Consider the following 25,701-nt stretch of genomic DNA (forward strand, 5'->3'; position numbering starts at 1 on the left):
GTGAGTACCTTGATGCTGTTGCGTATTGTCACACCTTTGGGCAGCAGCACCAGGTAAAGGTTTACAGTTGAGGGTCAGACGCTTTGCTTTTCCTTTCACTGTCACCTTTCATACTGGAAAAACAAAACAGACAATGTTCATTTATGTTAATTTACAGCCAAACTGAGGTGTCCCTATCTTAAGGTTTAAGACCCTGGGGGATTCAGATGATATTACTCTGGTTTTTAGCTTTTTAATTTTTTTTTTTTATCAAGGTAAGCGGTTTCCCAGCTAAGACAAAACTACAAATCAGCATCACATTTTCTGACTCGGATCTGTTGGACTCCACAGAGATTTGGGCCGAGAGAGAACACAGCAGGGGAAAGTCTGAGGACAAAATGTGGATTTTTGTACAGGAACAGTTTACAGAGACATTACAGGCACATACTGACCCCCTACTTAAAACTTTGTGTTCACAGGATACAATTAACAACGGTGCTTTTAAGAGTTTTAAAAGAACTTAGCACAAAGGTTGGTTTATCATCTCTAACAAACATTTTAATACTGTAATATAATAACTTCTGTACTTCCATATCCAGATATTATAAAACCAGCTTGATTGGTTAATTAATATTCCACATTTTGTTTCAAAGATGGCAATCTACTAGGGCTGGGCAATAAATCTTTAATATATGGATATTGTGATATTTTATAGATATCGTTTTAGATTTTGAATATCATAATATTGTGATATGGAATAAGTGTTGTCTTTTCCTGCTTTTAATGGCTTAATTACAGTAAAAATGTAATTTTCTGAACTTAACAGACTGTTCTATTATCTGCATTTATCCACTTATTCATTATATCCACATTACTGATGACAATTTATCAAAAAGCACCAATAGTCATCAATACAATATTGTTAAAATATCAATATCGAGGAATTTGGTCAAAAATATTATGATATTTGATTCTGCCCATATCGCCCAGCCCTACAATCTACTATGTTGTAAATACACAGATATTATTTATTATTTAAAACAGTGGTAGGGTTGCAACTCACAATTTATTCATTATCAATTAATCTGTTGTTTATTGTCTGGATTAATCAATTAGTTGCTGGGTTCATAAAATGTCAAAAAATGGTCAAAAATTACAACAACTGTTTCCAAAAGTCGAGGTGACATCCTCAAATGTCTTCCTGTGTCCTGACCAACAAATACAAAGATATAGTTTATACATTTTACATATGAGACGCTGCAATCTAGAATATGATTTTTTTTTCTTAAAAAATGACTCAAAACAATGAGTTGATTAGCAAAACTTTGTTGGAGCTCTAAACGACTGATAGATTTGTTTTTTTTATACTTTTTACGGCTGCAAACTAATGATTAAACTAATGATTGAACTACTGATAATTTTCTTTTATTAATTGATTTATTTAACTTACAAAAAGTAGAAGTTCCCAGAGCTCAAGGTGACGTCTTTAAATTGATTGTTTTGTCCGACCAACAGTCCAAGTCCCCCAGATTTGCAGAAAAACTGCAACTCATCAGATTTGAAAAAGATGGATGTTTGACATGTGTGTATGGTAAATAACTTATAATCAGAATTCATGCCTATTAGTTTTATTGTTTCAGTAATCATATTTTCTATCTCCACAATGCCCTGTATCTGACAGTATAGCATTGTTTCCTTTGCCAGTATTCTGAGTGTATTTTTCTTCCATTTCTCCTGTAAAAATGTGATCTTACACTTGATGAAAATGATTACATGAAGCAAAAATAACTATAAACTCTATGCCTCCCTCCGCCTGCATCCAGGTCGTGCATTTTTACTTCAAAAAGCAGGTGTGTTTGCAGTCCATTTCCCTACAGAAGGTGAGTCACGCTTCTCTCTTGGCTTCGGATGAGCTCTTTTGACAGATGAAGACCTTTAATGCAGTTTACATCAGAAGCCCTGCTCTGAACATTTCACAGCTACTGTAGCAGCAGCAGCAGCAGCCGCAGACCTGTCAGCATATGAAAGCAGCAGCTCATGCAGTCTGTTTTGACTGCAACTTGTGCAGTTATCCACTTACACACAATATATGATTTCTTTTATTTGGCAGGCAGCCTAAAAGGTGTTGTTGTAGCTGACTCTGCAAGCACTGGTGGGATAACGTGACTATTTTAAATGCCTGCTAATCCACAGTAATCTCGCTACTTGGCTGCAGTTAACTCAATCCTGGGACCACACACACACACAACACACACACACACACACACACACACACACACACACACACACACAGTTTACTTAGGTCACTTTTGGGGACATTACATTGAATTGCAACCATTTCCTGGTAACTTACATTAACCCTAACCATTACCACTACTCCCCCCCCCCCCCCCCCCCCCCCCAACTCTCAACCTAACCTTAACCACTGACCACCCTCCAGAAAATCAGCTTTTTGCTAATTAGGGACACCCATTTTTGCCACCCAAATTGAACAAACAGATCCCAAATTAGTCTGAAATGTGTCCCCAAAAAGTAGTCTGTGACACACACAGAGAGAGGGAGAGACATGGAGACACAAAGATAGACCTAAATTTTGCATTTGTTACCCAGCAGCTATAGTGTTACATTTGGTGTCATAAAGACTATAGCTACAACTTCTCCAGCACCCTTTTTTTTTTCTTTCATTATTGTGCTGTGTGTCCTTGTCTAGACTACCGAGAAGGTCAAAATTAAAACACTCGACACATATAATATATATAAATATAACATACATAATTCAGGACTGAACTTTTTTTGGACTACTATGTGCCTTCCCCTCTTTTTATCCACTGTCCGTCCGTGTGTTTACCACTTTGGTCTCACCGGTCGTCAGTAGCAACCGCCATAGCAACAAAAGGCAGGGGAAAATCCTCAGAAATTAATCCGCTGATGAGTCGTCAGGCGCGGCGGCACTAAAGGCGAACAGCCCGGCCTCTAACGGTTCAGCAGGTGTGTCTAATAACCACCATTGTAGTCGAGCTCATTTCACACACAATAAATAATCAATTAAGATTTAAAAAAAAAAAAAAAAAAAAAAGGTTGTTTCGACACAAATTGATAATAAATATAGACGTTTTAAAGATTTTTAAGAGATGACTGGTAATAAAATAGGTCCTGAGGGGGAAAAAAAGTTGAGGTGTGATTATTCCAACAGTGGCAAGCCCAGTTCCCTGAGGGCTCCTACTGCTCCTGGGTGTCTGTTGCGTTGGTACTCACGCTGCCTGCAATGCGTGGCTCCATGGTGGTGTTTGGGAATCCTTCTTGGCTTCTCTCTCATTGCGTCCCCCCCTCTTCTCTCCACCACCTCCTTCAAGGTAGGAAAAAAAAATTCCCAGCTAGAATGGGGTAAAATAAAAAACCCAGCTTTCCCTGCTCCGAGCGACACCCAGCCCTCTGGTGCTCCCATCAACATCCCCCCCAACCCTTCCCAAAAACAAGCCGGTTAACTTGGACGACAGTCAGCGCTGAGACCTCTGCCTCCGGTGTGCACATCTCCGCGGAGTGTCCAGCAATGGCCCACTGCCTCCAGCAACCGCATTCCCACATCCACAGCGGTTAACTGCCGAACCGTGACGGAAACACCCGAGCTCTGCGCGCTGCCTCACTTCGGGTTGGTTCGGCTCCGGCGCACCTGCTCTCTCTCCCGAGTGCTGGGAGGGAGACGCCGCCGCCTGGTGGACACCGGAGGTACGAGCACTACACGGAGGTTGTATGGCAGGGGTGTCAAACTCATTTTAGTTCAGGGGACACATACAGCCCAATTTGATCTAAAAGGTATTTATTATAACTTTACTATAATAAACCATCTATTTACTTAAGAAGAATTAGGTGCAATTTCAACAATATTGTCTGTTTTTTTGTCATGTTATTTTGCACAGAGGGTGCTGATTGATATCAATTTACACATGAATAATTTAAATAAATGGTCACGATTATGAATTAATATATATGTTTTAATAATATATGTATGTAATGTTTTTCAGAGGACTGTATTCATAGTCAAGGTGGAGAAAAAAAACGTCTGAAGCAGCAGAAAAATTGAATGACTTTTCTTCAGTTTTCATACTTTGCAAAGTTATCCAGTGGATCGGATTGGACTCCTTGGTGGGCCGGATTTGGCCCGCGGGCGTACGTTTGACATCCCTGCTGTATGGCAAATTTGTATTAATAAAATATATAAAAGAAAACTATATCTTGTGTCTTCCATCTCCGTTCAAAAATTGGTTGAGATCTAGTAACTGCAAATAGCATAGCATACGATTCCATCTTTATTGTACCTGATAATGAGTTTATTATGCTAATTACACAAACATGCACATCTTAGCAACCAAGTTCAATTGCAAGACTGAAAATAGTTTTTGGGTGAAGTAAACCTTTAAAACTAAAAGCAGTTAGACAGAAAGTAATATTTGGGTGGAAATAACTTTTAAAACTAAGGTCCTAGAAATGCGTTCCTGAAACTGCAGCCTTCAGAAATAGAGGGACATAGTACTGGGAGTGGTGTCCAAACTCCTTTTAGTTCAAGGGCCACATACAGAGTGCCATAAGGGGGTAAAAAGTTAGGATGTTTCTAAGGGTGACTGGCAGGGGCCTTAAAACATTATTTAGAATATTAGTTATTTTTTTATTTAACATATCATCATTAATAGACATTTAATTTACACATTAAATTAACAAGTTACTAACAAGCTGTTGCCCTTCTGTGTGGAGTTTGCATGTTTTCCCCCATGCCTGCATGGGTTCTCTCCAGGTACTCTGGCTTCCTCCCACAGACCAAAAACATTCAATTTAGGTTAAGTGGTCACTCTAAATTTTCCATAGGTGTGAGTGTGAATGGTTGTCTGTCTAATCTATGTTAGCCCTGTGATGGACTGGCGACTTATCCATGGTGTACCCTGCCTCTCGCTCAATGACAGCTGAAAAGCTTTGTGTCCTTGGGACTGCACACACTGTTTTACAATAATAACCATAGTGTATTTTGCTTTGTTACAACCACTAACATCCTCTCAAATATGAGGTATGTGATTCCAAAACTTCTTAAATATGGTCCTTCTCCTTGACATTAACTTTTAGGTAAATCAAAATAGGCTGAAAAACATAAAATATTCAGCCAAATTATTGTTTAGATACCCTCACAGATCATGTTTTCATTGGCAATAATGCAAATATTTTATCTTTATAGTTCATTGTACGAGGACTACTTGCTGGCAACTTTTAATAGCAATCTGCAGAGAAAAAGTTGATGATAAGACATTACAAAATATTGAGTCCAGGAATATACTGCATGAAAAAGCTTTTTTTTATTACAAGAGAAATAGAAAAGATAAAAGCATTGTTGGCATCATATAGGCTTATCACAGCACAAGAGCACCACATACACAATAACCAATATGAAAACTAGAGAAAGAGAGAGAGAAACAATATGGGTTAATATAATCAATCTTTTGGACCAGAAAGAAAACACCAGCAGCACTGAGAACAAAATAAGCAGCTCCACAATCACAGAGCGTCTATAAACAATGTACAGAGGGTCCATGAAGGCTTCATGGAAAGTTTATAAAACCATAGGGCTCTATATAAAGTCAGGTGGGCACTGTATGTCTGAATGAGACAAATATAACCAAGACGAGACAGACACACGTCAAATCCTAAAATAATTCATGTCAGCGTTGCCAAACCTGCCTGTGGAACTAGTCAAATTATTGGTTATGATATAACCTCCTAAGTGCTCCACAACAGTAAACACTCAATCACTTTGGGCTCAAATGAAAGCTGGAAGTACAAATGCAATTCCCAGCCAGTTGTGACTTAAAAATTGTTCTGAACTTACATTAAATTAAAGATAAATACAAATGTTGGTTGGAAGGATGTGATGTTTTCACCCAAGTGTATTTGTTGGCATTTTATCTTAAAAAATATAATGAATGAATTTGGTTGAATTTTGGTATTTTCTGTCATTAGGTGATTTTTGATTGACCCTACAGTATACTGCTGTGTTCATACGCTAGTTGGTAAGTTGCAACCGTAAATGTTTTTATCTATTAGGAAATTGCCACATTTGATTATTTGTTACCTCTTCCAAGGAGATTATGTTTTGTGTCCCATTTTTGCCTCATTTGTTTGTTTGTTTTCTATTTGGCATGTTAAACAAAAGTGTAAAGATAAGCTGATAGTTGGATTTAAAAAAATTGGGAAGGGGGTCCAAATCCAGTTGTGGATCCAGTAATTTTTACAATTAAATTACCCCCAAATGTTTTGAGATTAGTTGATTTTTACCTGTCACATTTTCTCATGTACGACTGCACATACTTGAACTAAAAAGAAAGTCTGGCACATGTATCCCACAGTTGTCTATCACAGTGTGTTTGGATGCAGATCAGATGCAAATTTAAAGGATTTTCAGCAACAACAAAAAAAGCCATAGTTCTGTATAACACAACTAATGCTAATATCAATCATTTCTGCCATAAAGATTTTCCCTGTGTGGGTTTTTAGTTAACATTACTCATATTTAAAGCTTTCAGAAAACTTTTAATACTGCTGCCCTTCTTAGGAATGTAAGTGAAGCTCTGTGGATTGGTGCCAGCATTAAAGAAAGCAACTTCACAGCTATTTTATCATTTTCATCTTAAACAACTAGAGCAGCTTTAGTGGTCCATGAATGTGGCTTCACAGGTTTTTAAGCCCAAATGATCCAAATCCTGAGAGACAGACAGCAGTGAAAAGATGTTGAACTGGAGTTTAACACCTATGGATACTAAACGGTTTGACCATTGGGTCAACTAGCCACATTTATCACACTATACAAGCTTGTCCAATACACCGTGTGCCACCACATACAATTTGACACTTAGAGTACATACATACATATTTCAAATATATTTTTATGTGTTCAAGGTACATGCGTTCACGTGTAAACATAGACTCAGCCGATTAAAGGCTTTGGATTCATGGGAGATAGTATAGGATACAAACACGCACACAAGCACGCACGCACGCACACACCTGAGATGCCTTAATATTGGGCCAGATTGTTCAACAATACTATAGCTTCAGTTTCCTTTCAAGTGTGAGACGTATATGGTAGTAGTGTGCTATCAGTTGCGGCAGTAAATCAGTCTTCGGGCAGTGCTGAATCAGACAGTGGTATTCCCCTCTGAGGTTCAACCATGTAGCATTGACAAACTCTATCAAATGGATCCCATTCATTTAGGACTGAAATGATGACACTATGAGTACATTAGAAGAAAATATAGTTGAAGTCAACATGTACTGTACGTCATTGATAAATATACTGTATAAATCGTACTGATGACATCTTCACTTACTAAACCTAGTCAACAACAGTAAACTATTAGAATTCAGTATTTATGCGTGATAATCTACCGTGTAGAGCGTACTAAAGGTGGAAGCACACAGGTTAAGTCTTCGAGACTAGAACCATTCATATCTGCAAGTTCAACATAAAAACATCATTCTACAGTCATGCTTGATTCAGAAATCACAGTAAATCACTGACTGAAGCAACCATTGTTAAACCATACAGTGTAGATAGCACAACTAATAATAACAGTAATAATACTATAGCGCTCTGAATTGAAATAGTAAATTACTGATGTTGCAACCTCTTAAATATATTCAAACCAAAACACCACCTTCTGATAATGATGATAATAATACTTTAAATAATGTGCTAAAACTAATAATGATAGTCAAGTCAGCTAATTGTAAACATTGTCTTCCTTGACACTAAGACAATGCCCTCAATTCAGCTTCTGAACACTGAATCTGGACGTGCACCACATAGAGAGAAATCTCCAAGAATAGTTGAGAATACCTGATCACCTAAAAGAAAACCTAAAATCCTGCTAAAATAACTTGAGACAGAAATAAACTGAACTGGTTTAAACAAAAAACAAAAGCTGTGTCCCAATTCATATTCAGCCTCCTTTAAAGTACAGGTTTATCACAACAAGCTGAAAGGCTCTTAAAGCCTTCTCCAAATGCAGCCCTCTTAACACAATTTGGAAAAAACAACTGGTCTATGCTTTGTAGCTCTCAGTATCCTACAATCCATCGCATGCCGGTAAATATCTTCATGGTGCTTTCAAATGTCCCCGACAACTCGTAGAGTCAGGATAGGTGACACATCAACTCTGGCATCATTAAACCTGCCTGAGTTTGACCACAGGTTCTTTAGTCACGTAAGCGCTGTTGTTAAAGAGATAGCAGTGTCAATCGTTTGATCCACCACTTTGGTCCAGACTGAAATATCTCATCACCTGTTGGATGGCTTGCCATGAAATCTGGACATTCATGGTGCACAGACGATGGATCCTAATGACTTTGGTGATCACCTGACTTTTTCTATAGTACCACCAAGCAATGTTCCCACAACTACTGGATCAATTGCCATAAAACTAAATACAGACATTAATGTCGCCCTTAGGATGAAATGTAACTTCGGATCCCTTAAGTGTTCATCTAGCACCATAATTACATAATTTGAATGTGTCCAATAATTTGGTTTATAACTAAATACTTGCAAAATAATGACTGTGTTGAGAGCTAATCAGCAGATATTAGCATGCTGATGTGACAAACTAAGTTGGTCAATATGGTAAACATTATATCTGCTAAACATCAGCATGTTACCATTGTCAATGTGACATGTTAGCATACTGAAGTCAGCATTTAACTCAAAGTGTGTCTTTACGAGATGACGAGGATCACCTAAATGCACCATAAGTTTTGGTCTCTGTGAGGCTACACCGTCTCATTTTCAGGTTCAGCCCACTAGGTGGAGGCAGCCACTGAATTGGGACACAGCTCACTTCATCTCCTTGAAGTCGCTCAGACACAGGAGTTACATCCTGTGAGGTCAGCGCTGATGTCATCTGGAGGTCTGGACCTGATTGGGTGGCTGGGCATAGAGGTACTTCCAGATGGCGTAGTAGTGTATGGCTGCTCCCATAGCTACAAACAGGTGCCAAATGGCATGAGCAAATGGGACGATGCCATCACTTTTAAAGAAGACCATCCCCAGACAGTAGCAGGCTCCGCCCAGCAGCAGCTCACACAGCCCCGACTGCTCCGGCTGAGAAGAAGCAGAAATGACAGTTTGTTAAGTGTTAAAGACATTACAAAAACAGAGAGAACAAAGGTGAGACTAAATGAGTGGGCTCACCATTGAGAGGAGGACCAAGGCAGGAAAAACCCCCATCACTGTGTAGCAGATCAACTCCATGAGCTTATACCTGAGACAGAGGGAAATATTTCAAGTTCATGTTTGACTATAGTCTATATAAGTGAGCGGAAACAGCTTAGGTATCATCACATGACCTGAGTGTGAACGTAAGGGTTGGATTGTCACACCTGTCTCTGTTATAATATGGTTTTGTGTTAACAGAGCTGACATTTTCTGTTTTCTGATGTCCATTGAGTCTCTTGTCCAGCGTTGTAGTGTCCCCAGTATTTGTCTCCAGGGTCGGTCCTGTCTTTTGGGTGTAGCGACAGAGTCTTAAGGTGTTCACTCCTTGTGACTTTAAAGACTCTGGTCAACCCCACTGCCATAGAAGACTATACTATTGCATGAAGAGAGGAAGGATTCCTGCCATTCATACAATTCATTTAATAAAATACATTGGAAACATTTTTTCAAATCAAATACTCATTTTATGTAAGGTAGACCAAGGATGCAGAGATTTTCAACAGATTTTGGAATTGAGGCCCACTCCTCGGGTTCAGACACTCAAGTAATATACTCCTATGCATCTGTGTTTTTGACAAGATGCAAGATGATGGGACTATTTGGAAACTTAATCACGGAGGAGCAACATCATTATTGATGGTGTCCTTAAGGAAAAAGGTGAAAACAGACAGGCCTGAATGTGAAGGATTCATTCAATCAGGTGACTGATGTGAAGTGTGAAATGTATTTGTTTTGAGATATGAATATAGACTGGATAGCTAGTTAGTGATTGTAATTTATAAAGTGTTTCCTTGCTAACCAGAGTTTTCACTAATCAAGCAGGCCATACATCCTCTGCATGTAATGATCATATATATACTTATGTCCCTGAGCTTAGTCGATTTTAGTGACCACAATATGGTTTCTCTCAGTAGAAATGCTAAAATTCCTAAAAACAAGAGCCAAACTTATATATAGACAGTCATAAAAAAAAGGTTTGCTAATGATCTTTGTGGAGAATGTTAGAAATGTTGATTGGATTGGTGTGTACAGTGCTGACGACCCAGAGGTTTACTTAACTGCTTTCATGAATATATTTATGAGAACTCTTAATAGACATGCACTTATAAAAAAAAAGTTTAGAGCTAAAACTAAAACAGCCCGATTTATTGATTTAGCTCTAAAAAATTGAATGAAACAGAGAGATGAAGCTAAATTGGTGGCAGTAAAATCAGGTTTATTGGAGGACAGATTCAAATACTGTAAACACAGAAACTGACTAAGAAGTGACTAAATCGATAACTGAATGAAATATGATGGTAAAAAACATTTAAATACCTTCAATTAAATCATGGAAAGGAAGAAAAATACAGATGCCTCTTCTGTTGAATCAGATGGTTTGTTTCTACGTCCAGAGATATCACTAACCTCTGTGAACTGATAAGTAATGAAATAAAGGATGATAAAATTTGATTATATGTTTCAATTCAACTGTGTAGAGCAGGCATGTCAAAACTATTCCACAAAGGGCCATGTGGCTGCAGGTTTTTGTTCCAACCATTCAAGAGCACATGATTCAACCAATCAACTGTCTGAAGACTGAGATCAGCTGATTAAATGAGTCAAGTCTGGTGTGCTCCTGCTTGGTAGGATTGAAAACCTGCAGCCACATGGTCCTTTGTGGAATAGTTTGGACACCCCTGATGTAGAGCCTAGACATGTTAAGATATTGCTGAATATGGCAGTGCAGGCACAGATTATTGTGACAGCAAGGTGCTAAACGTCACTGCTGATTTCGGTTCCCTTAAGTCACATATTGAACAGATGTCTGCTGTGCAGGGTGTATCTTTGATGATAAGTTACCTTTCAGTGGGCCAAATAGTAGACCTGCAAGTATTCTCCCTTTGCTTTGGAAGGCTAGGGAGAGGATTATTCATGTTCAGGTCTGAGACATTGATAACTCAAAAACAGTTTATAGGAGCAGTTATGTCGGATTTAAGTGCTGTATTTGACATAATCGATCATGATTTTTTTTTTTTTTTTTTTTTTTAATGTTATGATTTTAACCCATCTGTGACTACCTTGATGAAGAGTTATTTCCTCTAGAACACAGAAGGTATTTTACAATTGTAGTCTGTACTTGATGAAAGAGATTTCTGCACACTTAGATCTCTGCAGTATCCACCTTTAACAGAGTTAAAAGTTCTGTCTTCACTATCTACTTTTCTCTCTTTAGAGAACTTTTCTTTGACTCGTGTCTCTGGCCTCTCCCTGACATGCAGGAGGCAGTCGGCAAAGCCCTCAAGCTCCACCCTGCACCTGGACCCAGCGGAGAAGCTCACTCATTCAAAGTGTATTCCCTTTGTTCTCCACGATGCACCAACCAAGTGTGGAGTCAATCAGACCAGTTCAAGAGATACGAGAAGGACATACCGACACATAGACTCCTTCACACAGATTCCTTCCTTTAGTAGATAAATATTGACCCTCGCTGCAATGCGCAGACCACAGCTTGCTCTTTGTGTTGCATCAAGAATTTTCAGGTGAAAGTTTGCATACTTGCGGATCAGGTCCAAACATCGCTGATCCACATCAAAAACATGTTTCTGTTTATTTACTGCATTTCTTTCATATTTTAAAACTTTGCACAGATGAAGTACATTTCATGAAAGCTTGATGAGATGAAAACAGAAAATGAGGACTGATGTCACATCTTATTAATAATGAAAGATGACAGAGGTGAAGTAGTAGTAACAGCCTCAGGATGCCGTACACACATCTCAATCAGTTACACACAGAGAGGTTCACAGATTTTACATTTTAGAATCAGTATGGGGGGGGACAAGAATTGGTGCATCCCTACACTTTGGTCACGTGATGACACTTTAAGCAAGCTCCACTCTTTGATGAAGAACATGAGATGTGGTTGATACCTCAGAACAGCAAGTGACTGGACTTTTGATTTGAGACAGTCTGGCACTGATCGAAGTAAAAAAAAAAACTGACCTCTCATGGAAGAAGAAGACGTAGGTGGTTCCAAAAGAAGCCATGACCCACACCAACCAGCGCATGTGGCAAGCCCAGGGACCCAGCTCCCGCAGGTTCAGCCTGATGACGCACAAACAGGAAGATATGACTGCATATAAACACAGTCCCCACACATGAATATATACACACACACACACACTTTGCAGGCTAGTTTGTTTACCAAGGGGCGTAGGAGGCAGCAATGAAGAAATAGATCACCATCCTGTCACACATGTGGAAACAGTGCTCCACAGACCTGAGGGGAGAGACGAGGAACACTGTTTATCTATGTAGCATCATCTCAAAATGTAATGTAACATCTCAAAACTAAGTATGGGATTTTTTGGATACACATTTGTTCTAGAAAAGGCTGCATATAGTCCAAAAACCACTCTGCACATCTGTTAACCTATCGTGCAATATTACAGTCCAAAAATTGTATAAAATATACGCATGTGTTTTTGTGCGTTTGTACCGTAAGTGGCTCTTCTTCCAGGCCACAGTGTGGAACAGGGTGGAGATGATGAAGAGCGAGGTGAGCCCCGCCCCGTACACCCAGGCAGACACTTGCTCCCATCGGTCCTCCGACTGGAAGTGTAACACTGAGCTGCCCAACAGGCTGGGGATTATCCATAACTAAACAAATTCGTAACATAAATGAACCATGAGATACAGACAAAAACACACACGATAAACTGGAATATTATGCATGACATGAAGTTATCTAATGATGCTGGATCTGTTTTTCCTGTCACTTCTGTATGAGGTTAATGATCACTTTCTGTGGTCTGTGTGTGTAGTGTCCAGCTACTGTGTATGTGTGTGTGTGTGTGCATTTACCGCATGCGTGGCACAATTGGCAGCATGCTCATACTCTGTGGGCTGGTATCTCTTGTTAGGAGGAACACGGTTGTTCATAAACCTGAAAAATCACATTTCAACAGATTAAATATTGTATATTCGATACCATCTCTAACATTTGAACTAAAATCTGCATTGAGACACACGTAACAATGAAATACTGAATGCACTAGAAACATTTTTAAAAATGAAACTATGCTGAAAAAACATTTGCAGCAATGCTATGATTCCTGTACATAAAAACAGTGTTTTTATTTGTGTGGTGCCTCACGTGCATTTTTTATTTCATTTTTAATCTATTTTCAAATTTTTCTCCTCAGTGTCCTTAAAACGTTTGAAACATCTTTAACATTTGTATCGAGAGGTTTCTCAATGATGCTCATAAAATCTCACCCCACCCTGTCCTTTTGCTTAGCAACGCCAGATTATGTTTCAACTTGTTGCCATGACTGCTGTTGCCTGGCAACAGTGGGTAACCACGGACCGACTGAAACAGAGGTTTGTCATGATGATCTCTGTTCATAAACAATTCACATGCAGAGATATGCCAGCACACACACAAACGGAAGAAAACGTGTGTATGTAAAGATTTTCTCCTTTGAGCACTTTTGCGCAGAAACCCAAACAAACACGGAGCACTCCATCAGTGATGTCACTGTTGTCATGGAAACCACCGAGCAGGGATTGTCTTCTTTTTTTTTTTCCACGCCAGAAAACTCCTCGTTTCTTTCATCTTTCTTTGCTCATCTCTTCAGTCTTCCCCTCCTGTTCCCTGGCTATGTCTCTCTCTCTCTCTCTCTCTCTCTCTCTCTCTGTTTCTCTGTGATTAAATTAACATGCAGGAAGGCAAATGGACAAAGACGTCCATGCAGACACACAAACATGGACACACACGCGCACATAGATGCACACACACAAAAGACACTCACAAACCACAACCCCTCCCTGTTTTTTGTGCTGCATCTTGCAGAGCCAGATTTCATAAGAGACCTAGATTTAGCGATGTCTCTTTCTTCCACACACGCGCACACACACACACACACACACACACACACACACACACACACACACACACACACATATACACACACATACACATTGGTCTTAAATTTGTGGGACTCAAAATGAGGAAAGGGCTGCCATCTGAGAAATACCATTGAATTAAAAAAAAAAAAAAAAATCAAACCTAAATACCTATATGCATCATTTATATATACATACATGAGTGGAGCTGTGTGTTTATGGGCCAAACATCAGGAGAAGAGATAAAACTCTGCCTGAAGCATTTCATAAAGATAATATTCATCGGCCTGAGCGGAGTGATTTAACCCTTAAATTTGTCGATGAAGGAACATGATGTTTTCCTCCTGCATGTCTATTTCCTTATCCATGTATTGACTTTTTTTTTTTTAAACACACTGATTTATATAAACAGGAGAAAGAACTGAAGTGTAAAATCTACCTCCCATAAATAAGAGTCACAGGAAAGAGATCTTGACAAACATGGCGCATCCTTTCTTTCCTGTCTTTTTTACGTTACGTTCCCACTCCTTGAGCAGCTGTTTTTAGAGTGACACTCACTCAGAGCTATTAATACTAACTAGCTGACCCGGCCCAGAAACACACCGTCCTGTCCCAAATAAAAGGGCTCTTCACCCTGTATCCAACACTGGCCTCATGCTGTCTGACTGACTTTGTCTTGGGTGTGTGTGTTGTTTGTGTGTATTGTTTGTGCGTGCGTGTGTCAGTGCCAGACCCAGCAGGCTTGGCCGGGTCATTAATGACTTTATCAAGCTGGCTGATAATTACCAGGCCAGAGGCCAGGCAGAGAAACACACTAACTGGACAGAGAGGAGCAAGAGCAGCGGAAATGTCACGATAACTTCTTCTCGTACAACAAGGAGAATGGACAGAAGGAATGATCTCAGCTTCGGTCGTCTTATTGAACTGCGAAGACCACAACACCCAGACCACAACACCCAGTTGAGTTAATGGTGAACATCACTTAGCACAACAGCCTGTTTCATGTGAAAGAACATACGGTAATAGAAAGCAAGTCCAATGAAAAAAAGAAACCTCAAAATATTATTATTATATTCCAGTATTAAGTCAGTTAATTGAAAAGTCAAGCAACAAAAAAAAAAAAACAGCAACAATTCTCATAATATATTAGTTGTTTAAGTAATTTTACAGCAAAAATGCCAAATATTCTCCTGTCCCAGCCTCTTAAATGTGAGGATTTTCTGCTTTCATCCTTGTTGTGTCATTTTAAATTAAATATATTTGGGTTTTAAACTGTTGGTCAAACTGAACACAAGTAACGCAAAGGCATCTCCTTCTGCTTTGGGAAGCTGTGACAGGCATTTTATAGACTAAAAAAATAAATTAATGGAAGAAAGAAAATCCTTGATAAAGGCAATAATTGTGAGTTGTGGCCCTAGAAAGCCGATAACGATATGAGTGTAAATCTGAATTTTCATCTTTTTCAGATAAATGATGGACATAACCACCTCCTGCCTTTATCAATTGTTGGATATTCTCATGCAGGACAACTGATAACATATTAAACTGTAATATGATCATTTCCCCCACAGCCTCAGTGTAAACCATGACAACACACGGTTGACAACATACAGTTTCCATACCAGATGCATGCCATCTGCTTTTTGTGGCCTGCAGAAAATATGAGAATTTAAAAATATTACAATCAATAAGTCGATTTACCGAAATGAATCAACAAAAATATTGATAACCAATTAATCGTTTCAGTCAATTTAAGCCTCTTCAGTGTGTATATTTTGCTGCTTTTCTCTGTTTTACATGATTGCAAATTGGATATTTTTGGCCTGTGAGCTGTTTAGAGACGTCAACCTGCTCTCTGGGAACTTATAGTGGATTATTATTTACTTATTTCTGATATTTTACAGAAGAGATAATCGATTAACGGTGAGAACAATCAGCAGATGAGGTTACAAGCTTCCTACAGTGGGCTACAACCCATCCTTAAAACCACGATGACAGCCTGGACCCAGACCTCCCATGTGAAAGTCCAAATATATACAGTGAGCCGATGAGGATAAGGATTGTGTCTGTATTTATGTGTATGTTTGTGTGTGTGTGTGTGTGTGTGTGTGTGTGTGTGTGTGTGTGTGTGTGTGTGTGTGTGTGTGTGTGTGGCCTACTGTGTCTCAGAAATGACTACATGCACTGAAAGAAAAGGCAGAAGCGAGAGAGAGAGAGAAAGAGAAAGAGAGAGCGAGAGAGGATGAAGGAGGAGAAGTGGAAGGAGTGTGTGTTGCTCTTAATGAGGCTTGTCAAGCAAATAATAAACCCTGGGCTACAAGATTATTACATCATCAGCTATAAAGATATGTTGAAATGTAAAATGTTGACTTTACAAAATAAAATGTAAAAGAAAATAACCCTAAATCCTCCCCCCAGCATCCTCATTCTCCTCCTACTCCTCTTCATCATCATCATCAGGCTGCAATATGAAAAACATTTCTAATTTATCAGGCAATAATTATAATAATGGTGGTTACAAAATGATGTCACCTACCTTACAAGATTCATTTACAGTGGAAATAAGCAACAGTTGACAGCAGAGACAGACAGTATGGCCAAAAGCCTGCTGATTCCCCCCTCTCTTGAGTGTTGAGCCTCGGTTTTTTGATCAGTCCTGCTCAGATTGTAACTGGGGGGGGGGGAGCTTTTTTTTTTATTAATGTAACGCCGTTTCACCGGGAGGACGTCGTCGTCTTCATTTCAAAGCAGCACTGGGAGAGAGGACGGATGCATCCCGACCCAGCTGCCTCCAGAGGACCGTGTCCGGAAATGTGGGCGTCGCGGATGGTCTCTTGAGGAGCCTGTAGCCGGGTTTCCTTTGCACGGTGGTGGAGGAGGAGGTGCAGGAGGCGGTGTGCAGGTGTGTGCAGACTAGGAGGTGTTTGTAGTCTTTCTCTCTACCGGAGCTCCATCACGACTCGGCGAGGAGGGCTGTGTTTTCCATCACTGACGGCTGCCACATCATTTTCTGAAGCACTGATTCACTCACACAGATGAGGATATTTGTGTGCCTGCAGTTCCTGTTTCTACCTCTAGGTGGAGATGCAGGCACGGGAGTTGGAGGCTGGTTGATGATATAATATAATAAAATAATGATGGTTTGAGTTTTATTATTATTATGCCAAGCTACAAAGAAAACATGATTCAGGGAGCAGATGTCCCTGCTCAGATGGGCGCTAATCACTTAAATCTCTTGCTTTTAAATACGCACTTGTACAGGCAGGTTTTTTTTAATATTGTATAATTGCTGCTCCTTTCTTGTTTTATTTCTTGTTTTTATTGTTAATGTTTCATCTATTTATGCTTGATTATTGTTTTATTGTGTTTTGTGTATGTTATTCTATTGATATTGCATTGTGTGAAGCACCTTGTAACTTCGGTTTTGAAAGATGCTATAGAAATAAAGTTTATTATTATCATTATCATTGTTGTTGTTGTTGTTGTTGTTGTTGTTGTTGTTGTTGTTATTGTCCTCTGGTCGATATTGACCCAGGAGGACAACAGGTGTGATTATGTGCTCCCTTTTTTTTTATTGAAATGGTTTCAAAACTGTATCCTGACTAAACTTTGACATATACCAGTCTGTGATTATCCATCAACATATTTCCTTATATTTTATCTTAAATTTAGTTAAAATAATTAAGTTTTGCTCTTTTTTTATGTAGCTCAATATTACATAGTTTTATTTAAACTACCATAATTAAAAATAAATGTGTAAAACTTCAGGTAATAAATTGGAATTAAGTTGACTAAAAAAGGTCTAACACAGAATGTGGTCATTTATACTTTACGCTTCATAAACAGTCAAACCAGACTGGGTCAGTTTTGACCAGGGAGAACAAAAGTTGCATTGTTGACAGGAAGACTGTTGACTGTTATAAAGCACAAGGTATAAATTATAACCCAATTCTGTGTTAGACCTTTATAAGCAACTTCATTCCAACTTATTACCACAAGTTTTATACATATTTTCGGGAATTATGCTCAATAGGCCTTATTTAAACCTCTAAACTTGCAGGGCCACATTGAGGGTTTTTATAATACGAAAGCCAGGAGACCAGATCCACACAGTGAAATCTCACCTTCCATATAAAAGATGAGCCACGAAAAAATTAAAGAAAATAGTGAAAAATGTCAAACACAACATTTCCCAGAGCTCAAACAAATAGTTTTTGTCAAACCAACAATTCATAACACAAATATATTCAAATGACTGACAAAAGCAGCAAATGTTCCCTTTTTGAGAGGCTGGATCCAGAAAAAAAACCTTTACTTACAGATCTCCTCCAGAAATGTTTTATAAAGTATGTAAAATACTGAATAATAATTTGTGTATGATATGATTTTTCCAAAAAAAAAGTTTAATTGTGTTGTTAAAAGAGATGAGTCCTACCTCACTGAAAAGTCCATTCACAGTGTATTTCCATATCACACTAAGTTGAATAAGATGAACCACAATATGGGTCCAAATGATTTTTGATGTTACAAATCATGCTCGTAGGCCGCCTCTTTAAATCCTAAGATTTCCGATGAGCACATAGACTTTTCACAGAGATTAATGTGAAATTATCTTTCTAGTGTAAACATCAGCACACATGTCATTCTGCACAGTGAAGCTCAAACATTCAAGTGTAGAAACAAGAAGAAAATCACATTTTTGAATGTAGGGGAAACCTATTATTGATTGTAAAATAGATTACCTAGAACTGATTAATACTTTCAAGTAGTAGTTTTTTCACATAACATTAATCTATTTAATTGTTTGACTGTATTTCTTGTCAATTTTTAATTTCAGTTCGTGTTGAAGAAGAAATACCCAAAACGTCTTTGCATTTTCCCCTCTGTGCTTGTATTGGACAATTCAATCAAATGTATTGAAGGAAATCTAAACAACCTTCAAAACCAACTTTTTGTTTTCCTTTGACAAAAGAATCTCAACTCAAGGTCCCTTAGTCACTTCTTCTGGAGCTTTCAACCATCATATCACATTTGCACGTTTGCCAGGGAACTATAGATGTTCAAACTAGCCGTGATCCTGAGCACTCCTTTTTCTGATGTTGTTGTAATGTGGAGACACAGAGGAGAACAAGTAAATGGACATTGAGTTGAGATTGTTTATTAAGTCTTTTTTCCGAGGTCATAAGAAATCAAGCTTAACTTCCTCAGGTTGTTAAAATAACACATTGTTGTAATGAACGAGGCATGGTCGAGTACTGTAAAAGCAATCATTTATTAAATGCATATTATGACCAGCATAAGCTTTAAAAAGTACTGCAGCCTTTCTTTGTGACTAATATAAAATATCTGCTTTAAGCATTGAGCTCAGACCAAGCTCTTTGTGATTATACTAATCTAACTCATTAAGTACCATTTGCAAACCTGTGGTCAGGCCCTCTGTATACAGTGTTGAGTTTTACAAGCTCAGCAAAGAGCTTCAGAGGGATTACAAACACTGTTTGTGACCCACGTCTGATCGTTTAACCTCTATATAAAAAAAAAACCTGATTAAAATATGGCCAAGAAGCTTTGTGTGATAAGGCAGCAGTTTTCTTCATATACCCAGAAGCTACTTTACTTTTGGTACTGTAAACTTCAGTTCAGACTATCTTCAAGTCCTTCATAGCAGACTCCAGAGACTGAAAAAAAGAATTGGAAATATTCAGTGTATCTGTGAAAACATGTCAGCAGGATGTCATATATGCAGTGTGTGAATGTGAGCAGTGTGAGTGTGAGTGTTACCTTGACATCCCAGACGCCCAGTCCTCCATCCATGCCGGTGGTGCAGAACTTGGCGCACTGGTTTCGTCCCCCCTCCAGCACCGAGATTTGGCTGAAAGATTGTTTAGACAATTCAAACTCGTTGTACAACAAACATAGCATAGCTTCAAATAAGAAATTATATTAGGTAAACATCACTAGTCATGACGCTGGGTTGTTAGATAGTTGAATATTTCCAGGTGGACAGATGAATAACTTTACTTCACTCCTACTCTCACTAACTGATGTATGACTTGACTTATAAATATACAACTCATTAAAAAAACTTGACTGTTTTGAAGATAAATCTACAGCCTTAGCTCAAAACATGTATTCTGTTTGCTCTCCGGACCTGATGCTGTTCTTGTGGAGAGTGTTCAGGTCCTTCTCGGTGCTCTGGGTCTCTGAGGCACGACGGTCCAAGTTCTGGAAACGTTCCCTGGCACTGATGCCCTTCTGGGCCGCCTGCTTAGGAACGTCCAGCTTGCCACCAAATGTCAAGCTGCCTTTGGCACCGTCGTACACAAACAGCATTGGGTAACAGTCATGGCCCTGAAGGAACCGAAACATGTGAGGAAACAATCAGTTAGAGCTGGAAGATATGTGGATATAATATCAACTGGATAGAGGCTAGTTTGTGATCAAGAGTCTTTAGTGAGTCGTGTTTGTGACATTTTCTTGCTGACTTGAATTCATCAGCACTGCCAATCAGATACACACAAAATGTATCTAAATAAAGTAAAATAAAGAAGTTTTTATTTTTAATACTCACAGCGGCTACTAAGCTGTTCTCAGTAATGAAGGTGACACACAGCAGAGGAAGTGTCTCAGAGCTCAGACTGCTCACCCTGTGGGAGTCATAAAAAAGGTCAGAGGGCACTCCGAAAACACACACACACATGCAATTATTACACACAGACACAGGTATGCTGCTCCACCCTCTCTTACGTGCTGGTCTTGCCGCCCTCTGCAACAGACAGAGAGGAGTCATGGGAAGTCCAGGCCAGGCGGTTGCCGGAGTGTGAGAAGCACACGCTGTGCACCCAGCCACCTGCTCCTGTTGAAGCCTGGCTCTCAGCTCCGGACCCTCCGGACTCAAACAACATCTCTCCAAACGGCATCTTGCTGCCCCAGGAAGTGGGGCCGGGCTTCTCCTCCACCTCCTTTATGTAGGCTGAAAACACCCTGTGGGCGAGAGGATTTGGATGTGAATATGACACAAAGAAGAGAGAACGAGGCAAAGAGGACAGAAACAATGGTCTATACAGGGAGGATCATCCAAATTATACTTATCATATATTCTGTTCTGTTGTCTATATGACGAACTTTGTGTGAAAAACCATTAAGTGAAATGATGACAATTCATCAACATGCCAGTGTTGGTTTATTGTTGAACTTAAGATATTAGATTAATGACTTTGGTTTACTTTTTAGAGTTACAACTGGGGCTAAGTCAATTTTGAGTTTATTTATACAGGAGAAAATCACATTTTCTCAGAGGGCTTTAGAATCTGTGCACCGCAGGACACCCTCTAACCTAAGAGCCTCCATTCATCTAAAGAAAAATATCCAGAAATAGCTGCCACACGTGCAGAGTAGACAGAAGTAGCAGTAGTAGAAGTAAACGTAGTCATTAGAGGTTCTTAAAAAGTATATTAACACATCTGTGTGATGCACTGATACCTGCATTTGAAGTCACAGGATCCAGCAGCCAGCAGGACGTTGTTGGGATGCCAGTCCAGACTGAGGATGGTGGAGCGGATAGGCTTCTTGATGTGCTTGCACACCCACCTGTAGATAACAACAGAGCATGCTGAAGTCTCTCAAAGTGTGGCTAATAATAATCAAATGCAGCCTTTTTATGTTTATTAGGGACACGAAGCTACCCCCTAAAACCTCACCAGTCATTTTCCTGCTCAAAGTAGCAGATGGAGATGAGGCGAGAGCCGCTGCCTACAGCAAACTTGTTCTCTCGTGGCGACCATTTCACACAGCGTGCTGCGCGGTTGATCCTGAGGATGACCAGGGTGGGTTTCCATGCACCCTCTTTTAGGGTCCACACATAGGCGTTACGGTCTGCTCCGCAAGTAACTATACGGTTACTGTCTGGAGCCCAGTCAATACCTGCAGAGGAAAGAGATTGTTACATTTCATCCCTGTACACCCATCATGATATACAATCACCAGTCGTTTCATTAGGTACACCTGTGCAATCCAATAAAACAGCTCTGACAAAACTTCTACTTTTATGAAGCTCATACAGTTTCTGTTTTTTTTGTGACATTGTCAGAATGGTGATAATTTGACTTTATATTCATCATTGAGGTGATGTACTGGAGTGCATTATATTGCATTTTTATATTGAATGGTGTTCCTAATATTTTGTCCACTTCATTAACATACATGAGGGGGGCAAAATATTAGGAACACTTTTCAATATAATGCACCTCAGTACACCACCCCCACCCACTACAACCTTAATAATAAACATAAAGCAGAATGATCACTTCTCTGACAATGTCAACAAAAACTGTAAGTATAATCTATGTTAATGAGTTTATAGCAGAGCTGTTTTATTGGATTGCATTAGATTGCACAGGTGTACCTGTAATAAAGTGGCCAGTGAGTGTATATTTAAATGTATAGTTCGATATTTAGGGAAACCAATAATCTCTTTCTTGCCCAGTTAGTTGAGAAGTTTGACACCACTCTCATATATGTACGAAATGGCTGGAAAGCTTAGCTTAGCATGTAGACTGGAAACAGGTACTCTGTCCAAAGGTAACAAATTGACTATCTGTACCCGTATTCATGGTTTCCAATGGTTGTCTGGCAGCCTCCCAGTGACAACAAAACTCTGTGCAGTCACTACACCCACCCAGCAAAAAGTCTGGCACATAATCCCTCCACACACAAAACCCAAGCGTGATGTTTTAAGACTTTGGTATGGATTAAACTAACAAGATATAGATGTATATAGATGTAGCTGTCCCAAAATGCACTATTCTTATAAATCCTATGTTTTGTTTATTAGATACCACTGGTCAGGATTGTTGGTATTTTATAAGACATATAGATTAAGTGCTATTTGTAGCCAGGAAATGCATTACTATTCACTGGAAATGGTGACTTGCCTTCTCAAACTATTTGCTACTTGACATTATTTAAAATATCAAAGAGGAAACCACAAAAATGTTTACAAAACTGGCTTCTTCATACGAACTGTGGTTTTTGGGGCTTGTGTTTGTGGCAGATTAATATAGAAGCTTTGAGAGTTAATCAGTTTGTGTGTGAGTGTATCTCACCTGTCACCTGCCCATTGTGCTCCTTCAGCTCATGGATCTTGTTCCACTTGGCCCCATCTTTCTTGAAGATGTGGACCTCATGGTTGTTGGGACAGAGCGCGATCTCTGGAGAACAAAAACACCTTTCAGCACACTGTGCATCAACAAAAACTGTGATGCAGATTAGTGAAACTTAAAAGGGGAAATTCATCAGCGTGAGGACAAAGTACAGCATGATTGACCAGAGAAGTTTATGATCAGTAGAGTGGAACATACTGCAGAACAGCTGACAGCATGCATGAGAAGAGGAAAAACTAGAGAAATAGAGTATGTATCTGCCCGCAGGCAGCTCACAGACACATGGTATCTTTAAATAGACAATGTGCGATAACTGCGACCTTCCTTCTCATAATGTTGTAGCAAACCCTGCACATGTTTTAGTCAGCAGATGAGTCAGGAGCAGTGTTTGTCTGAGAGCAGCAGTGTGGGCGCTTCAATGTGCATTTTTGTGTTCTTTTGAGTGTTCAGCCTGCAAGCTGAAAAAACTAAAGTGCCCAGCTTTCAAATTGAGTAAAGACTCTGACTGTATGACTCTACCACAGCCGCATGTTACATCCGCTTTCAGCAGAAACCAAAGCGCTGATCAAAACAGCCAAATATGGCATTAGTTTCCTTCAGCTAAAGAGTACAAGAGCCTCTCAGAAAGGCCCCCCGACACCACCCTTACTGTTACAGGAAACAGGAAATACCTTCTCCCACCTGGGAGCCAATCACAATCCTCCGACTATTACACTGTTTGTTCTTTGGCGCAGACACTAGTCGAGGCAAGATGTTCTATGATGTCTGATTGAAACTGTGTCAAGTTTAGGGATGAGATGACTCAAAGACACAGAAATATAAGCCCCGAGTGACAATTCATAGGGGGCGGAAAAGACTCACGGGTTCGATCTTTGTTCCAGGCATGGCAGCTAATTGGTTCCAGCAGGAAGCTATGGTATGACATGGCCAATCAGATGTTTGACGCAGACCAGGAAGTGGTGTGAGGAACTGGTGGCTGGTGGGCTGAGAGATAACAGTCAAGTCTGGAAAAACAGAAGTTGCAATATTCTTGTTAAAAAAGACGAAGTTACAAACAAACAATGAAGTTTAAATTAACTATTTATTCGAAGATGATTGTAAATTTGCTAAGACTTTTTTTGAGTTACTTTAAGAAGTAAAGCATCAGCTGATTTTAGCTCTGTCTGCACAGGAAGACGCGCACTGATCTAATCTCAGGTTGTGTTAATGAAATGCAGACTGGCAGAGGCATGAGAGGAATGATACAGGTCAAGAGTAACCCCCCAAAACAAACTTTACACTTTAAAGTTGGAGCACACAACCAGGAAATAAAGCCACACATCACATCTCCATCACAGTCAGTTACTTCACTCATTAAAAAAAACTTGGGTATTAACATCCACCTTTCTGAGCTCGGTGTGGGTGAAAGACAGCCTGTTGCACACTTCTACTTTTTTTCCTAAAAATCCATTACACTTACAAAGAGTGTGTGTGTGTTACTGACATGTCTAAACATACTCAGTCAACCGTTGAATAATTTCTAGGCTACTTACCCTGAGGGCAGGACAGAGATGAAAAGCTGCAGAGGAAGAAAAGAAAGAGAGAGAGAGAGGAAGAGCAAGGTGACGGATCAAATAAAAAGAAGAGGGTGTTCAGCTCGCGGACTCTGGCCAGTCAACGCGAACGCCAACGACAGAGTGAGCTCAGGAAGAGAGAAGCAGAGCTCAAGAGAGGGAGGAGAGGTCAGAGGGGGAAGTGGAGGAGGGTACAGTTGAGCTCAGAGAGAGACAGCAGGCAGACTCAACCCTCTGAAGGGGGAAGACAACACAGGAAGTTTATTCAGGCCTGTGCTGAAGGTGGAAAACATCACGATGTGTAACATAGCCTAAAAATGTGAGCAAACTGTTCATTTTGCAACAGAAGCAGAGGGGAAGTAAAGACATGGTGAAGTTTTTTGCTTCAGTAAAACTAGGAAGAGAGGGAGGAGCAAGAACACAATACTATGTTTTGCAAAAAAAGGAGGAACTGAGGCGGGGGAGTCAAAAAAACAGAAAAAAGAAAAACTTGTGAAGCATGAAAGACACCAAAAAAGAAGGGGGAGGGACATACAGGTCACTTCTGCATAAAGAAAGAGGAACAAGGAAAAGAGGAGGGGAAGAAAAGTAAACTGCAAAAAAAAGGAGGAGGAAAAAGGGTGGCGTCAAAAAGAAAACAAGGTTGACTATGTATTACCTCTTTTTTTTCTTTTTATTTTAAAGTCTGACATCATCCTGTCATTTTTTTTTAGTCTCTGTGTTTAAAATGGAGAGACACACTTTTTCTTTCTGTGCCAGTTTTTCCCTCATTACTCATAATTTCCAGGAGGAGTAAAGCGGGGAGATTACAGAAGAGGCAGTCAGTGAAAACCTGCAGTTTCCAGTAGAGAACGACTGTTTAAGGAGC

The 25,701-nt window shown here is 39.5% G+C and overlaps 2 protein-coding genes across 2 annotated transcripts; both read right to left on the bottom strand.

The window, feature by feature from the left end:
• Window positions 1-8,911: 8,911 nt before the first annotated feature.
• On the bottom strand, window positions 8,912-16,669 carry LOC133995140 (monocyte to macrophage differentiation factor 2-like). Its single transcript, XM_062434453.1, has 7 exons — window positions 16,656-16,669; window positions 13,076-13,157; window positions 12,711-12,871; window positions 12,417-12,491; window positions 12,215-12,316; window positions 9,206-9,275; window positions 8,912-9,115 (listed from the first exon to the last, which is right to left on the bottom strand). The coding sequence occupies exons 1-7, from the start codon at window positions 16,667-16,669 to the stop codon at window positions 8,912-8,914; spliced, it is 708 nt and encodes a 235-aa protein (XP_062290437.1).
• Window positions 16,670-19,375: 2,706 nt separating this feature from the next.
• Window positions 19,376-24,976, bottom strand: arpc1b (actin related protein 2/3 complex, subunit 1B). The gene is made up of 10 exons (XM_062434397.1): window positions 24,813-24,976; window positions 24,142-24,284; window positions 23,224-23,328; window positions 21,820-22,042; window positions 21,602-21,709; window positions 20,867-21,103; window positions 20,691-20,766; window positions 20,271-20,470; window positions 19,901-19,991; window positions 19,376-19,797 (listed from the first exon to the last, which is right to left on the bottom strand). The coding sequence occupies exons 2-10, from the start codon at window positions 24,203-24,205 to the stop codon at window positions 19,759-19,761; spliced, it is 1,143 nt and encodes a 380-aa protein (XP_062290381.1). The 5' UTR covers window positions 24,206-24,284; window positions 24,813-24,976; the 3' UTR covers window positions 19,376-19,758.
• Between the last annotated feature and the right edge of the window lie 725 nt (window positions 24,977-25,701).

This window comes from Scomber scombrus, chromosome 2 (assembly GCF_963691925.1).
Source record: "Scomber scombrus chromosome 2, fScoSco1.1, whole genome shotgun sequence".
NCBI classification, from domain to species: domain Eukaryota; kingdom Metazoa; phylum Chordata; class Actinopteri; order Scombriformes; family Scombridae; genus Scomber; species Scomber scombrus.